At 35.6% G+C, this 17,257-nt stretch overlaps 2 protein-coding genes across 2 annotated transcripts; both read left to right on the top strand.

Annotated features, from left to right (window-relative positions):
• Positions 1-1,158: 1,158 nt before the first annotated feature.
• LOC108683031 lies at positions 1,159-8,563 on the top strand. The gene is made up of 8 exons (XM_018172308.2): positions 1,159-1,215; positions 4,190-4,241; positions 4,954-5,000; positions 5,501-5,671; positions 6,382-6,514; positions 6,998-7,125; positions 8,275-8,327; positions 8,549-8,563. The coding sequence occupies exons 2-8, from the start codon at positions 4,198-4,200 to the stop codon at positions 8,561-8,563; spliced, it is 591 nt and encodes a 196-aa protein (XP_018027797.1). The 5' UTR covers positions 1,159-1,215; positions 4,190-4,197.
• Positions 8,564-9,714: 1,151 nt separating this feature from the next.
• Positions 9,715-15,841, top strand: LOC108683040 (chymotrypsinogen B-like). The gene is made up of 6 exons (XM_018172318.2): positions 9,715-9,785; positions 10,423-10,544; positions 11,755-11,867; positions 12,124-12,341; positions 13,370-13,590; positions 14,138-15,841. Exons 1-6 carry the CDS (start codon positions 9,767-9,769, stop codon positions 14,315-14,317), a joined length of 873 nt encoding a protein of 290 aa, XP_018027807.1. The 5' UTR covers positions 9,715-9,766; the 3' UTR covers positions 14,318-15,841.
• Positions 15,842-17,257: the final 1,416 nt, after the last annotated feature.

Genomic DNA, 17,257 nt, shown 5'->3' with positions numbered 1-17,257 from the left:
TACATAACCGTTGCTTCAGATCCAGAAAATTTTTTAATTATTTCATTATCCTTGGCAGGGAAGTTCCGGATCGCTTCTCATGATACCGGTTGCTCGTGGGAGGCTATGTGCTTAAGAAAAGAAATTTAAAACGTGCATTTTAGTCGAGGAAATCAAAGCTGTGATGCTATATAATATGTACCGTAAATATTAAATGAACAATGCGTTCAAGAATAACATATTTCATATTGCAGCTGAATTATAACTTTTTCAATTTTTACCCAATATAAATAGAAGGCGGTGTACAATAATTTTAGTATTATCATAAAAAAATTCATAAAAAGTTTATGAATTCCTTACGTTTTTCTGAAGAAGTGTTTGAGATGCATGAAGAGAACGAATGTTTTTAGCGCATTTTCTCATTTAAGGAAAAAATGCACTATTGTGCTCGCCATGTCAGTCCGTCCGTCCGTCCGTCTGTCCGTCCGTGACCTCAAGTTTTCGTCGACGAGAAAATGCACTTTCTGTCACTCATTGCAGTGAGTACTGAGTTATATTTTTTGTTAATACCGCGTTTACCAATCCGCGTTCACCCATGTTAATACACATCTTGACCTTAAAATACTCCGTGCAATTTGCAATTGATAGGATGCAATGTACAGTTACGAATAGTTGAAGCAGAATAGAGACTACATACTCAAGTGTGAACGATATTTAAGTAGAATTCAACACCATCTATTTGTATATTATAAAAAAAATTAAGTTAAAAGTCACATAAATGACGTACATTTATTTCATCATTAAAGTTCTGCGTCAAATCCTGTAACTTTATGTCTGTAACATTGCTATAAACAAATTAGATTTCATTCAAGAGAATTGATCGCACCTCGTATTAATCTTACCCAATTACCTTAATAGTTTTCAGAAAATGAAACTACTGCTTCGAACATAAAAGATTTATTTTGCTCCATATATTAAAATTCCATTAATGGACCGAGATTAGCAATTGCTTCGTGCATTATTCCTCCTTATGCAGCTAACATCCACTTATACCGACCATCAATAAGCAAATTAGGAGAAATTATTCCATGGAGAATGACTTCCAACAGCGCATCTGTTTTTAGCGGAAAAAAGTACACAGGAGGAGTGCGCCCGCATAGCATGTGTGGGCAGCACAACTGCACACCCCGCGCGCCCTGAACTGCAGTGCTACCACGACGACCTCCACGGCAAGAGGTGAGTGCGCTCACTGCAGCGCGTAACTTTACCATTAGAATGTTGATAGTAACTGTAGTTACGAGCCTCCGAATTATCAATATCATTGACGAATATAGACAAAGGATTCATTCATATGTATACAAAGAATTAAGATTTCGGATTTATTCAAGGATTAAACTCAATTCATCTGTTGATAAAGGATTTAACTTATGTCAATTGGGGGTAAATGTAGTTACTAGGCCTTTATATATACATTTAACATATTAATGAATGATATTTACGAATGAATGATATAATGAATGGTTTACGCTTTGTAAACTTGAGGTACGAATTGCATTGCCATCTGTTAATGTTTCTGTTGACGAATTTACGAAATACGATTAACGTTATATGTATTTGCAAAGACTTGACGAACGAAAACATTGATGGCGGTTGATGATGCATTTGGTAGAGTTAGAATGCGCTTCTTTGCATTACATGCACAGGAGCGGCTAAACGAATGTTATAGGAATCGAGGATCGGGAAATATTTCATCAATGATTAAAATTTCTTTATCACGGTTTAATGTAACCATAATATAATACCCCATATCAGTGATCTAATCAGTGGCATATCTAATTGTCAGTGTATCGAAAATTAAAGTTATTTATATTAAAAGTTTCGTATTACATTTCATAAAGTCGAAGTTGTTGAAAAAAAAATCGAAAAATGTGATGTTTCGCTCGTGGTGTAACAGTATAGCATTTATTATCCGTCATAAAAACCTTAATTTAGAAATTACAAGGTAGAAGCGATAGAACCGTAGTAATTCATTGATTTTGGGTAATTTTTTCAGATCACACTCCGAAAAACGTGACTTAATACTTATTTTATGGCTACTAACACGAGAGCATGCCGCCTTTTCAGACAATTTAATTTGTGATTTAGTTTTAATTTAGTCATTTGTGCACGATTACATAATTTTACAATTTTTGAGATCATTTAATTTTCAAATTCTAAATTATGCTCTCACAAGATGAAATTTATTTCAACTTATAAAACTTAAGATAAAGAATTTCGTTTGAGTGAAAACTTTCATGCTTTTTTGCTATAAGAAATTTCGTTCCAACCAAATTGGCATTCACGGAAATACACGCAAATTTTATTCCAGTGATAAAGGTATTCGCTATAGCATTGTTATTTAAATATTACTGGATATCTGAGCAAGGGGTGCCGTGCTCTGAACCGAACAATTAACGGGACGTCTGAGCAAAGGGGCCATGCTCTGAACCGAACAATTAACGGGACGTCTGAGCAAGGGGGTCGTGCTCTGAACCGTACAATTAACGGGACGTCAGAGCAAGGGATGCCGTGCTCTGAACCGAAAAATTAACTGGACGTCTGAGCAAGGGGGTCGTGCTCTGAACCGAACAATTAACGGGACGTCTGAGCAAGGGGGTCGTGCTCTGAACCGAACAATTAACGGGACGTTCTGAGCAAGGGGTGCCGTGCTCTGAATCGAACAATTAACGGGACGTCAGAGTCAGGTATGCTCCAAGTGAACTATGATCAAGTTCAGTGAATTTGTTTAGCACATTAAATAGGATGAGACTCAGAGTTTCGACACAACTAAATTAGCGGCTTTCACTACTAGCAATTTAAAAGAAAAGATCATAATATGAATGTCTTCAGATCTAATCATGAGTGTGCCACGGCGATTTCGTATCGCGTTGTTATTTTTTGAAGTTATAAATTATGTTGCATAAATATTAAATTATATTTCGTTGTATAAATTATAAATTGAATTAGATTGTATAGACTATAAATTAAATTACGTTGTATAAATTGTAAATTAAATTATGTTCTATAAATAATTCTTATTCTATTATACCGGAATTTTTCATTAGAGTCTAATTCGAACAGATTCACTGATAGCTAAATATTATTAGCAAGCGATCTTATGAGTTAATTAGCCGCTATATATTGAGAAGATAATAGGAGTAACTGAACTAAAATAAGCTCTGAGGTCAACCTCTCCTTGAATTACTGATCCGCATGACAATCGTGGAACTTTCTGCAAAGAAGACGCGCCGCAGTTCTGTAATACTGACATTATGATGCTTCTTACCAATTTTTATTCGTTCAATTGCAATTTATAGATGAATTAAGAATATAAAATGATGACTTTTTCTCTATATGGTGTCATTTTGAAGATGATTTGTAGAGAAAAATTAAAAAGAGAAATTGGATCGATGTAAGAGTCACTTCATTGAACTAAACATTCTTCTTTATCTACGAGTGCTATCCAAATTTTATTAAAAAGCGGATATATGAAATAAAAAAGATTGGGATTTACTGTCCCATATAGCGTTGAAGCTATATTCCCTATCCCAAGGTTGAGTCGGGGATTGCCATTACAAATTAATGAGTACAAACCGTTTGAATGACCTGCCATGATGACCGCTTAGTTGCATGGAACAGTAACATTAATATTAATCGAATTGTAATTATAAATTGGAGCAATGTCGCATGGAAGGATAAATCGGTGAAAGAATTGCATCTCGAATGCTACTAAGATCCGCTAGAATTATGTATATAAGAGCTCAGATTTTCTAACCTCGATGAGCACGATTTGATGAAAAATATATATTTAAAGTTTTATTTTCGTAATATTCTGATAACAAAAAGCTTTTCTAACAAATTTAAATCAAATATTTGGGTCCACATACATCTAATTAAGAAAATAATTATTTCAAGACGTAATGCTCTATTTCAGGCGAAATTCAAAATTTATGTTTGTAGATAAATAAATAAATATTTTTGTAAATATATACCTATAAAATTTATTGATTTATGCTTTCTCGAAACGATTGTACTGAAACAATAACGAACGGGAAGTTCGATTGATATTTAAAATTATTTATAACGCGTATGAGGTAGCGTGCTTCTGAACATATTATCGTTAAAATGAATGTAGATATTATTTGATATAATTATCTTTTTATTTGTGCAGGTTCATTGATGGCTGCGGTTATGAGGATTATCCTTGCTGTATCCTTCGCCGGGTGAGGGAGTCATTGACGCGAACACTCAATAAACTTTAACTTTAATTTAATTTTAGCAATTCATAATAATTAATGCATGGGAAATGTTATTTTGAAATACTCGGAAAACAGTGAAATGTTAAAAAAAATACGTCTGAATCTATGAATTTGAAAGCAAAGAATATGCCACTGACATTTTGTATGCCTTAAAATCATGAAGCATATCATATTTTTCTAATTACTTACATTTTTATTTGATGATTTACGGTTGCACAATAAATTCAATCTTCTACTTAATGGAATTAAAAATAAGTAAAAATGTTAACTAAAATAAAATAATAGTAAAATTTTAACTTAAGAATTAGGACAATTATTGTCAGAGCTCATACATTAAGCTCTACCTGAGGATCGGGTTACGTGACTAAGGTTGTAAAGGGTAGGTAAGACTCGTGTGTCTGAAAACATATCTTATATACGGGTTGGTTATACAGGAGTACGATACAGAGGTATAAGCTATGATGTCGACCGTAAGGTCGGAGAACTCAACCGCGACAAGTTACATCGCGGGCACTTATCAACTATACTGGGGAGGGCTTTACTTAAGGTTGCTAGCGTAAATTACAATAAAAATTTTCGATGTACAAAGGTGCTTTATTGGTACATTAATTTCAGTCAGACATGAATGAAATTGAATTTCTCATCTACGTTGAACTTATTGATGAATCATGAACAGGTTCTGCCTGCTGGCTGGTGGTGCTCTGGCAGAAAGACAACCAAGACGTGAGTTAGACTTAATTCTAATAAATTTCTATCGTTTCTTGATTCGTGTGACTGATTTTCTCATACTAATTTAGATTTGGGAAAGGTTTTTCAGACATTCGTATTCCAAGTAATGAGCTGAAAAATCAAAAATAAGGGGCAAAACATTCTTTTTGGTTTTTATATTGATGCTATTAAAGCTGTAAGTTTTCAAGCTGTAACTGATGCTTTTTCTGATGCGTTCTCTAATGTAAAAGCTGTAACTTTTTAAAGCTGTAACTTTTCAAAGCTGTAACTGATGCTTTCCCTGATTTGTTCTCTAATGTAAAAGCTATAACTTTTCCAAGCAATAACTGATGCGTTGTGTCACGCAAAAGCTGTAACTTTTCCAAGCTGTAACTGATGGTCTCCCTGATGCATTCTCTACTGTAAAAACTGTAACTGATGCTCTCCCTGATGTGTTTTCTACTGTAGAAGCTATAACTTTGAAAATCAATAACTGATGCCTGATACGTCACCAGACATGTTGGACCGCCCTAAATTGGTTCACAACGCCCTGGACGCGCCAGTGTATCCCGTATGCAGCGTGGGCGGACGACAGGCCGCGTGTCTTCGCAGCGAGGCCTGCACCTCGCAGGGGGGCAGGTTCACAGGCTTCTGTGCTGGCGATCCTACTCTCGTCTGTTGTGTGGGTGAGGAATTAAATGTGTTTAGTGGAGGATTGTTAAGTAATGGTTAATACTGTGTTGAAGCGAGGCCTGCACCTCGCAGGGGGGCAGGTTCACAGGCTTCTGTGCTGGCGATCCTACTCTCGTCTGTTGTGTGGGTGAGGAATTAAATGTGTGTTTAGTGGAGGATTATTAAGTAATGGTTAACACTGTGGTAGGTAAAGGTTAATACTGTTAATACTACTGATGGATCGTAAACTGAAGGTTAACCCTTTGCTTAGTGGTGGAATGTGAACTAAAGGTTAACCCTGACTGGTAGATCCCAGAAAATAATAATAATAATAATAGGATAATAGGATAATAATTACCTACCAATACTGTGGTAGGTAAAGGTTAATACTGTTAATACTACTGGTGGATCGTAAACTGAAGGTTAACCCTTTGCTTAGTGGTGGATTGTGAACTAAAGGTTAACCCTGACTGGTGGATTCCAGAAAATAATAGGATTAAAGTATACCAAAATGTTTAACGTATTCTTTGATGAATTTAATTCAAATGTTATAAACTTTATGTATGTCATACTCCATAATAATGATACATACAGGTATTATTCCCCAACAATGAACAAGAGAACGAGAGTTATCATCAATCAATCAAAACTTATGCAATTTATACTTCGATTTAGAGTGAAATTATATTGCTGACATTCCTGGTAAAATGTCCTTGTATTTCAGTGGAAAAGACGTGCGACGATGAGACATCCGCACATTCAGTGACTTTCCGCAATCCTTCGTTTCCGCTGGAGAACTTGAGACCGAGGCTCTGCCCCCTGATGATCAAAGTCGGTCGAGATATTTGCTCCATGCGGTGAGTTCGTATATTCATCATTAAGAGTTATATCGGCTTGAAGTGAATGTATTATTGTGTATTCCAGAGTGCTTTTCAGATGGATTGCTAGGGTAAATCTTCTGAATGATTTCCATTTTAGTGGCAGTTGCTTAAAGCTGACAATCATATTAATCGTGGATTTCCTTTTTGTGTTAAGTCAGTCCCAGTTGCTTTAACGATACACACTTCAGTGATTGTCATTTGGATGAGGCAATGCTAATTACCTTTACGAAGTACACTTTAGTGATGGTCGCTTAAATCGGACATTCCTAATTCGTTTCGTGAATCCCCTTTCTGTGACGGTCGCTCAGTTAAAGTAATCATAATTACTTTAACGATTTACACTCCAGCGAGCGTTGCTGATATAAGGTACTACTAATTACTTCAACGATGTAAATTTCAGTGACTGTCGCTTATATAAAATCTATAATTATTGAGATGCAACATCTCTTCCTGCCTCAGAGTGGACATGAACGTGTTTGAGCTGGAGCCTGCGACAAAGAGCGGCTGTATTTTCGACATGTTCGTGATCCTGGGCACGGTTGAGGGGCCTACAGCTTCCCTGTGTGGCAACATGACCGGCTTTGCAAGTGCGTATACATATTAGATACAATTATAATCAAGGATTTAGTTATTGGATAGGGATGTTGATTTCAGGGTCATTGGGCCATTACATCCGAAGCACACCACATCGTCAAAATTGAGTCAATATTACATTACATCGTCAACATTGAACTCGAGCACTAGAATAATGTTCATGTATCTGTATGCGCTCGATCAAATAAAACGTCTTTTTAATGCATCCTAGCATTAAAATAGAAATATCAACAAACATTCTTTTCGTGAATTTATGATGGAGAAATTGTGTTTCTGTACTTGGTGGTCATGGTCGTCATAGAGGCCAAACAACGTCTCCCCGTTTGGGACAAAAATAGTACATATATACATTGAAAAATTTTGGAGGTAGAATCTTCCAAAATGTTTTTGGATTTTCGTAACGCAAGCATCATTCTAGTCTCTTCTATTTTCTTATCACGATGAGTTATTTGAATGGAGGAAAGTCTCAAAGGGTTGAAGATGAATTACGAAATGGTAGATCCGACGATGAGTTTTCATGGGTCGCCTCTGATATGCGCTGCATAGCCATAGACCACGTACCGTATAGATTGATGCAGGCCTATATACTAGATGATAGATTTTACGTCCAAGCTTTTTTTCTGAAAATCCGCAATGCCGAAGGTCCTATGGTGACCCTCCCTCCCCTGGATTACTACAAAGTAAGTTAAGAAAGGGATCCGCATAACTATTGTCGTGCGTATAGTGGCAGGTTCTGGTGGTGAAACCAACAATCATTAAAATAATTTATTGCACATCAATCATCATTACAGTCTTTCTGCATAAAATAGGATACGTAGCACATGTTCACGTGACACACAGGTAATTAATTTATCAATTTATCTTCGTTCGAACAGCTACCTTCCACAACACGTGACGATGTCTTCCTCATCAAGTCCACGTTCTTACTGCTCGTTCTTAATCCGCAATTTCTATTCTCGATTCCAACTGTCTCTAAAACATTCTTACAATACTAATCTAATCAATTATAAATTTACCATACCTATATATTTAATAGAAGCTTTATATTCAAACAGTAAAATACAATTTACAACAAGCCTTATACACTACACTTGAATTACTATCATTTCGTTCATATAATAAATTTTACCTAAAAATTTCAGCGACATTCGCAGTGAAGGAGCTGAGCGACGTGACGCTGTCGTTGGTAGCTCAGGTTCTACCGCCGTATGTCACTCTCCGGGAACATAACTATCAACTTAAATTATACGTAAACTATTGAGTGTAGCAACCTGAGGACGTTTGTATGCAACAGAGAACATTTTAAAGTTGTCGTACGTGGCGGCAACCATCAGTGCAAGTCATTTTGCGCTCACTAGAACGCACCCTTTTTGGGAAGTAGGCGCGTGACAATATTGCTCCTGTTACTCATGTCAGGCGATGGAGGGTTAAGAACTTAAGCCTAACCTGCAAGGTGTGAAGTCTAAATTATAGCTTGGCGGATACTCAAAGATTTTAGAAATTATTCACTTTATCAGAATCTAATAATTTATTATCACTGAACATTTGAACGAAGTAAAGCTTCGTACAACATATTGACACCCGTTCACGAGTTAAAAATAAAGCATCAAAAATGAAATCATTTTTCTCACAGCGACGGGAAATTCAGTAAGGCCCAATATACTTAGGCATCGATGAATTGCTTACTTCCATTGCTTTCATAACAATTATGCTGATGGTTTCAATTTTATTGCGATCTGCAATGGGTTTTAATAAAATCTACTAAGAGGACCTGTACCACAGATTGAAAACTTTACTGGAATCAATGGTTAAATTTTCCAAAATTATTGGGACCAATATGACAAGTAGATATTTTAAAATTTACAGAGGCTAGCTTTTTTTTAAATCCATAGAGAAAAAAGTTAATATTTTCAATTTAATTAATTTCACTCTTTTTATGGATGATTGAGAACTAACTACATTGATGTAATACAGATAATTTTATTCAAACTACACGATGAAAATGATTTATGATCTAAATGAGCAATAGAAGTGCGATCAAAATTCAATGAAATGAGTGATACTTTGCCTAAATAAAGACGGACTTTTTATTACCACACTTCTATTTAACTTCACTTCTTGTTTGTTTGTCTGCTACAAATCTTATAATTGATAATTAATACACTTCAAAACCCAATCGATCTGAAATTTTGCACGCTTGCGTAAAGTCGGAGACAATGCACGGATCAATTAACAAAATAAAAAGAAAATAATTAAAAAATGTAATTTATTTTATATATAAATATTTAAAGACAAAATAAGATATTCATTGTATCTATGTAACATCGGAGATATTGGCCTCTTTAGAAGTGTGTACTTGTTAAACGCATATTTTTTACCTTATGTTGGGTCATCCAAACTCAGTTCGGCCCGTCACAAACGACGGCGTATCACGGTATCAGTGCTACTACGTCCATTCTCTGCTCGTGGTATGAGCAAGAAATTGTGTCTCCATTAGGAAAATATGACCTATTAATTTCTCTGAAATCTGTAACTAATTTTATCATAGTTAAGAAAGTTAATATTTCGATCCTGCAGGGTAGTACATTTACCGGGGATTCCGAAGCGCCGTATGACACGGTTGACGTCACTCCCATGTCACAATTCTTCCAAGGTTTGCTTAAACCTATTTAGTTTAAATTCTATTATATTTTAGGCATTTGTCTTAAATGAATATCCGTGCAATTTTTTATGTAGTTTTAGCCATAGTGTCCACAAGTTCTAATTTCGCGTTTTTTCAAGTTTGCCGCAAAGTCAGTATAAGGTTCCAGCAAAATTTTGTTTTTAATTGATGTTGAAATTAGTATTAATCAGAAAAATTCCTCCGATTCCACAAGTAAAGAAGCGCGTAATATTAAATGTGATAACAATCAGACTCATTTTTACCTATTAATTTTTATTATTGTTTCGTCAATTTGGTCTTAGATTGCCATCGATTCTATAGGATTTGCATTGTCAAATCTCTCTTCGAAGTTTACTAGTTTTATTTCAGATATTTTTGCGTCTGTTCAGCGTTTTCACGCCCAAAATTCAAGCATGTTTCATATCATTAATTTGGTGATTCGTCGAGACGATGATGGTTGTCTACCGGTTATCATTTTTCGGTGCAGAAATGCTGCTTATCAAATTTCGAGCTGAACTCTCAACCCAGGCCACACACACAACAGGATTAAAATAAAAATAAAAATGTTTTCCCAGTAAGATATTTAATTTTTAGCACCATTGGCTGCTCAAAAATTTTCGTTTTGCAGGTTTTTATGCCCGCGAGAAAGCCATGCCGGCAACGCGATGCGCAGATCAGGAAGAAAACATTTCATTTGTGCCGAGGATCGTGGATGGAGTCTATGCCAATATCCACGAGTATCCATGGCAGGCGAGTGGCATCTCACTTGAACATTTTCGCTTCTTTCATATAAATCTCCCCCAAAAATTATAAATTTTCTTATTTTTGGGGAATTTTGGGGAAATTTTTCACCGTCGATACTAATTACCGTAGTTTTTGGTATGAATAAATCTGTGAATTAGTGAGAAACTCGAGAAATTGCATAAAAATAAATAAATATCGGTCTTTATTATCTCCTCTGTCCAAAATTAATTTTAAGAAATTGAACTGGAGTAAAGAACGGAAACTTGATCTACGAACGTGAAACCTGACCCAAAAAAATGGTGAAATTACTTTCAAATCTGTGTATATACAATTATAATTTCTCACAAGAGATTTTTAAAATTGTTTTTCACTTCGGGAGAATTTAATGACGCATATATTTTAATTTCGGGTGAGTTTAAATGAAGCAATTATTTTAACTTCGGGTAAACTCTATGAGGCAGTTATTTTAACATCTGTTAAATTCAATAACGCAGTTATTTTAACATCTGTTAAATTTAATGATGCAGTTATTTTAACATCTGTTAAATTCAATAACGCAGTTATTTTAACATCTGTTAAATTTAATGATGCAGTTATTTTAATATCGGGTGAATTTAATGACAGTTATTTTACGTGTGGGTAAATTCGATGACGCAGTTATTTTAACTTCTGGTGAATTTAATGACACAGTTATTTCAATTTCGGGTAAATTCAATGGCGCTGTTATTTTAATATCTGGTGAATTTAATGCAGCAGTTATTTTAACTTCAGGTAAACTCAACGACGCTGTTTTTTCAAGTTCGGGTAAATTCAATACCGCAGTTATTTTAACTTCGGGCGAATTTAATGACGCAGTTAATTCAAGTTCTGGCAGATTTTAAATTCGGGTGAATTTTATGATACAAGTATACTAATCTTCTTAGAATATGACGAAGCTTGGGTGCATTTGATGCTTCAAGTCAACTTGTGCATATAATTTCCATTATTTGTCCTGCTTATGCCTAAAATTTAGTCGCGATATGTCAATATGATTTCACCAGCGAGTCTTAATTTTGCATGTTAGTATTAATACATGCGCCATGTGAAGTGATTCTTGAACTTGATTAGTATCATCAAAATCGGCCCTTAACCTAGGGCAAAAATTATCGCTTTTACTTCACTTTCACTTTACAATTTTACATCAGAATTTGAAGCATAAGTTAACTGTTCATTTTAGGTCGCACTCTTCTACATAACACCTGGAAAAAATAAATCCAAGTCTGCCTTTTTCTGCGGAGCCTCACTCATCAGTGACAGCTTCGTGTTGACAGCAGCGCACTGCGTCCTCGGGTAAGAACTATTGTTATATACTAATCAATTTGTGATATGAGAATGAAATACGAACTAAAATTAAGATTTTTGCTCAATAGATTTAATTTCATGGTCAATTTCAAATCTTTCGAGTTCAAATAATTACTTTTCGTTCAAGCTTGCGACTTCAGATATACGAAATCATTGATACTTCCTACGAACCCACAAACATGGGACACGAAATAAATATTATTTCAAAATTGTAAATTCCTCATTTTTATTTCGTTTTCGTTAGATCGTCCAAGAGAGCGGACAGAATCAGAGCAATTCTTGGAGATCACGATCTCTCCACCAGGAAAGAGACCGATAGCACATACCGTGACATACGCAGGATAATTTTCAACGTTCACTATCGTGCTGACACCGTCCGGAATGATATCGCACTTCTGCAGCTCGAAAAACCTGTCATGTTTTCCTCGTCCATCAACCCAGTCCTCTTGCCGTGGGCACTCGGTCAGTGTCGGGCGTTTGATGTTGCTATTAGATTTTTAGATTTCAGTTCAGTAGAAGAGTTTGGCGTATTAGAGCTCAGTTATGTAGTGGAGTTCAACGTATTAGAGCTCAGTTATGTAGTAGAGTTTTACGTATTAGAGTTCAGTTATGTAATAGAGTTTGACGCAGTATATGTAAATGTTCGTTCAGTTCTGTTCGTAATATATGCATATGTTCAGTTCTGTAGTAGAATGTTCTTATTATAGTTCAGTTATGTGATAGAGTTGGACGTAGAAGAGTTCAGTAATGTGGTAGAGTTTGACGTATTGGAGTTCAGTTATGTAATAGAATTTGACGTAGTAAAGTTCAGTTATGTTGTATAGTTTGACGTATTGGAGTTCAGTTATGTAATAGAATTTGACGTAGTTGAGTTCATTTATGTAATAGAGTTTGACGTAGTAGAGTTCAGTTATGTAATAGAGTTTGACGTAGCAGAGTTCAGTTATGTAATAGAATTTGACGTAGTAGAGTTCAGTTACATAATAGAATTTGACGTAGTAGAGTTCAGTTATGTGGTAGAGTTTGACGTATTGGAGTTCAGTTATGTAATAGAGTTGGACGTAGTAGAGTTCAGTTATGCAATAGAGTTTGACGTAGTAGAATTCCGTTATGTAATATAGTTTGACGTAGTAGAGTTCATTTATGTAATAGAGTTTTACGTATAAAGTTCAGTTATGTAATAGAGTTTGACGTAGTAGAGTTCCGTTATGTAATAGAGTTTGACGTAGTAGAGTTCAGTTATGTAGTAGAGTTTTACGTTTATGGGAATCATTCAATGATGCTGAATCCCAATTTAATAATTGAAAATCACGGTAACTGGAAAAACTTTAAATATTCCAGATTTCAATATTGCTTGACCGTTATGCTAACGATTGAGACCCTTGGTTTAAAATATACTGCAGTTTGTGTAAGTAATTTCAGATATCCAACGCAGTTAAAAGCGTCACCAAAATTAAGTGCATAATTTAGAGCCATATTTTTGTACTCAGATGACACGTTTGAAGGACTGAACGCAACTGTGACGGGCTGGGGCCGCGATAAAATTGGAAAGCGAATCTCGTCCTACGTTCTCAAGGAATACTCTTCATCGCTGCTCACTGAGGCTACCTGCGACCGGCAGTGGTCCACGAAATCTACCCTCAAGCCGCAGCTCTCTACCGACCCGAAGAAACAAATATGCCTCGATGTTAGCAAAGGTTCTCCGTGTCATGTAAGGCTTTATGCAGTCTTGCATCTACGAATGTCCCCTATATTTTGTTTCTTTTGAAAAACGTTTCTCTGAAAATGTTGCCGGAAATTTTATTTATTTGAAAATGTTAGCTTTATTAGCGTGAGGGCTCTGATAAATTTTATCTGAAAATCATGCAGTTTTACAGTTATTAATTAAACCGTCTATTATATGAAAATAAGCTGATTTCCTTAGAAAGTTTGAGGGTCCTGATGAATCTTATAAAAATTGCACAGTTTTCAGTACTCCATTTAGAAGTCTAATGTATGATAAAGTGAAGATTTCTGTCGTATCAAAGCTGACGCAAGATTTTCTCTGAAATCTGTACCGTGGTTCTTCGGCACATATAATCTTACGCATTCGATGGTCTATAGGACTCTACCCAGTGAAAATTTACAGTCGCGGCAGCTTTTGATTTGGATTACCAGAAGCTGGGGCGACTCTATATTTTGTTAGGGTAGGTCATTTGAATATCAGAGAAGATTATTCGCTTCATCAGTAACGTGTAATCTATCTTTTGTGTTATCAGGGAGATTCCGGTGGCCCTCTCGTAGTGTGCAGCGGCGAAGTGTGCACTCAGGTGGGTGTGGTGAGTTTCGGGTTCCCGCTCTGCAAGAACGTTGGCCTCCCGGCAGTGTTCACTCGTCTCACCTACTACCGCCCCTGGCTTGACATCAACATGGCTTCCGCCAACGCCATGCCGGTGTGATGAACAGATTAAAGTTTCACTTTAATTTGAACTTCTTCTATTGTGAGCCTTTAACAGATTTCAATTATACGCTAGCAACCACACTAGAGAAAATAATTGGCCCCTCTGGTTTACGGTAATCTGGCCTCCTCCCGTAAGATGAAACTATTTCCCTTCATTTTGTACTCTGCGCCTACCCTTGTGTGTGTTATCATTTATTTTTTGATAATATAATCGCTGTTAGTTTGCATCATTTATATTTTACAATAAATAATGGGGAAGTAGTACGGCAGACAACTGTGAACCATACATTGGAGACTTTACCTACTAAACTTACATCAATAACAGGTCAGACATGACACGGGGAAGTTTTCAAAGCCTTTATAGTAATACAACTAGGGAAAGTGAAACGTTCGTTCGCGTCGAAGGCCATTGTATTGTGTTAATTTCTTTTGTTTTTATTTCAGAATACCAGTGAATACAGATGATAATCATAATATTTTTATTCAGCTCACAGTTATCACTTCATAATACGATGCCTAACAATAGAAAATAAGTAGATAAGTGAATACTTAACGCTCAATTTGTACGAAATTATTTGAATTATTTATCCATATAATTTTTCGAAGAGCACAATTCCATTATTTATTACATTGGTTTGCTCAAGTAGCAAATTTACAAAACAATTTAAAGGCGAATAAACTATCAAGTAAATTCATTGTTGTTTTTAACATAAACTTTTCGGAGACTTCATCATCAGTTCAAAAATTTCAAGGATAGAGTTTAGTCAATAGAGCAACCAAATTTACACGGTAGTGATTAAAACATAATTGATAAATAAATCGAAAAATCTAATTATGGAAACTAATTATTCCCTCGAAATTACGTGTAGTATTCGATAGGTTTTATCGCTTCTGCGCATGTTTATCTGCCTATTTTTGTTGTAATCTAACCTTGAAAATTTTGTTGATCTATTGATTAAGCTTGTTATGTGGAAGAAATTTTAATTTTCTTTCTGTTAAATTCTTGTTTAATTCAAACATGTAGTAGTTTGTTACTCCAGTACAAAGGAATTTCAAAACATTGCGTTTAATTAAAAAAGAATGATCAACAGCAGTGAACAGTGGAAGAGCTCATGAATTTAAGAGAAATGAAACGACAGCGGACATGGCGATTAGGATGTAGCAGACCGCGCTAAATCTTGCTTATAGCCTCGTTGGTCGGTCTGACCAATGTTATAGCCTCGCTGTTCGGTCTGACCAATCTTGTAGCCTCGTGGTCGGTCTGACCAATCTTATAGCCTCGCTGTTCGGTCTGACCAATCTTGTAGCCTCGCTGTTCGGTCTGACCAATCTTATAGCCTCTCTGTTCGGTCTGACCAATCTTATAGCCTCGCTGTTCGGTCTGACCAATCTTATAGCCTCGCTGGTCGGTCTGACCAATCTCATAGCCTCGCTGGTCGGTCCTACCCAGTATCTTGTTCGCATCTATTACGTTCATTGAATATTTTTCCTGAATTTCCGGCACTATAAAAAAAGAGGTTATTGCGACATATTTGCATTTATTTCACATATATAATATTAACTTTGATGTCCATAGTTGCGTGACATGGCGGTCGCATTAGCGAGAGTTGGTTCTCAGACTTAAGTCACCGGTAATTCACTTCTGCAAATTGGGTGAACGAACTCCAGTATTTGTAACTTGTAAGGTTTTTAATTATCTGATAACGAGAATAATACATCATATTTCCATTTTTTGTGCCTCTTTTCGTTAAACACAAAGTCTGTTAAATCCTTTGCTGGAATATTTGCTTTACATAAGAATTCTTATCCAAGTAGACGAGAAAATTCTTGTCCAAGCAGACAAGAAGAAAAATTCTTGTCCAAGTAGACAAATAAATCCAAGAGTAGAGTCGCGTGTTCGCAGTGTATTTCAGAGCGTTGGTGTGTTTTTGGTTAGTTTCAAGCCTGACGCTGTATATATTTAATTTTCTATTAATTCAAGCACGTATACATAATGTTTACGTGTTGCCACATTACCAGGATATAAGGCGTTATCACATTACATTAAAATCTGCACTTTTGAAATTATTTATTTCTTGGCAACGTTTTTCGTTCAATTCAAAATGTGGATTTTACGTCAAATTTGCAAAGGGGATTGAATTGTTTTCGTTGTGAAAAGTTAGTTAGAACGAACGTTTATTTAATTTACGAGAATTTCGTTTATAAATTATAATGATAAAATGAGGTGTAGTTGCTCATTGCCTTACGAAGACTTAATCGGTAATGAGTTGATGAACGGGTTATTTGTTAAGTCGCAGTAATTATTATCCATCCCGGGCAACTCCGGTTTTAAATAATATATAATCATATACTATGTAATCATATAATATATGATCATATATTATATAATCATATAATATACAACCACATAATAGCAAAAACCGACTTAAGACACGGCGATAATCGGCGAGAGTCTAAACACCGGAAATTTCAAAATGGAAAAGGTTAAATATTTTTTTAGATCAGAAACGCAGTGACAAATTCTTTATATATCAGTAAGCCGCAGACAAGTAGGGTTAACTTATGTTATTTTTTAGGTGTCCTCTATCGTAAGCCAACAAGTATTGAAGCATTCGCAGCAAATTTTAAATTTTATAACTTCTAGAGGCCTTAAAAAGGATAATTACATTTATTGTGAATGTTTAAAATTAATTTTATGCGTCTTTTAATCGTGTTTGACATTAGCAATGCATGCCTTTAATTTAGAAAAGTAATCAATCCGTAAACAGGGTGAGTTCATGCGCATTGTTTTGTTATTATTCCTTCCTATTTTGTAAGTATTTACATGGGATTAGAATTAATATCAAGTTAAATTCTAGCGTAGGAACGAACTCGAAGCTGTCCGGTCACTGTGGCTGAGGTCACACCACAACAGGTCCAGCGGGCCTGTGAGTCTCAA

This window comes from Hyalella azteca, unplaced genomic scaffold, assembly GCF_000764305.2.
Source record: "Hyalella azteca isolate HAZT.00-mixed unplaced genomic scaffold, Hazt_2.0.2 contig15773, whole genome shotgun sequence".
Lineage (NCBI taxonomy): Eukaryota > Metazoa > Arthropoda > Malacostraca > Amphipoda > Hyalellidae > Hyalella > Hyalella azteca.
This window is presented reverse-complemented; position numbering and strand designations above follow the sequence as displayed.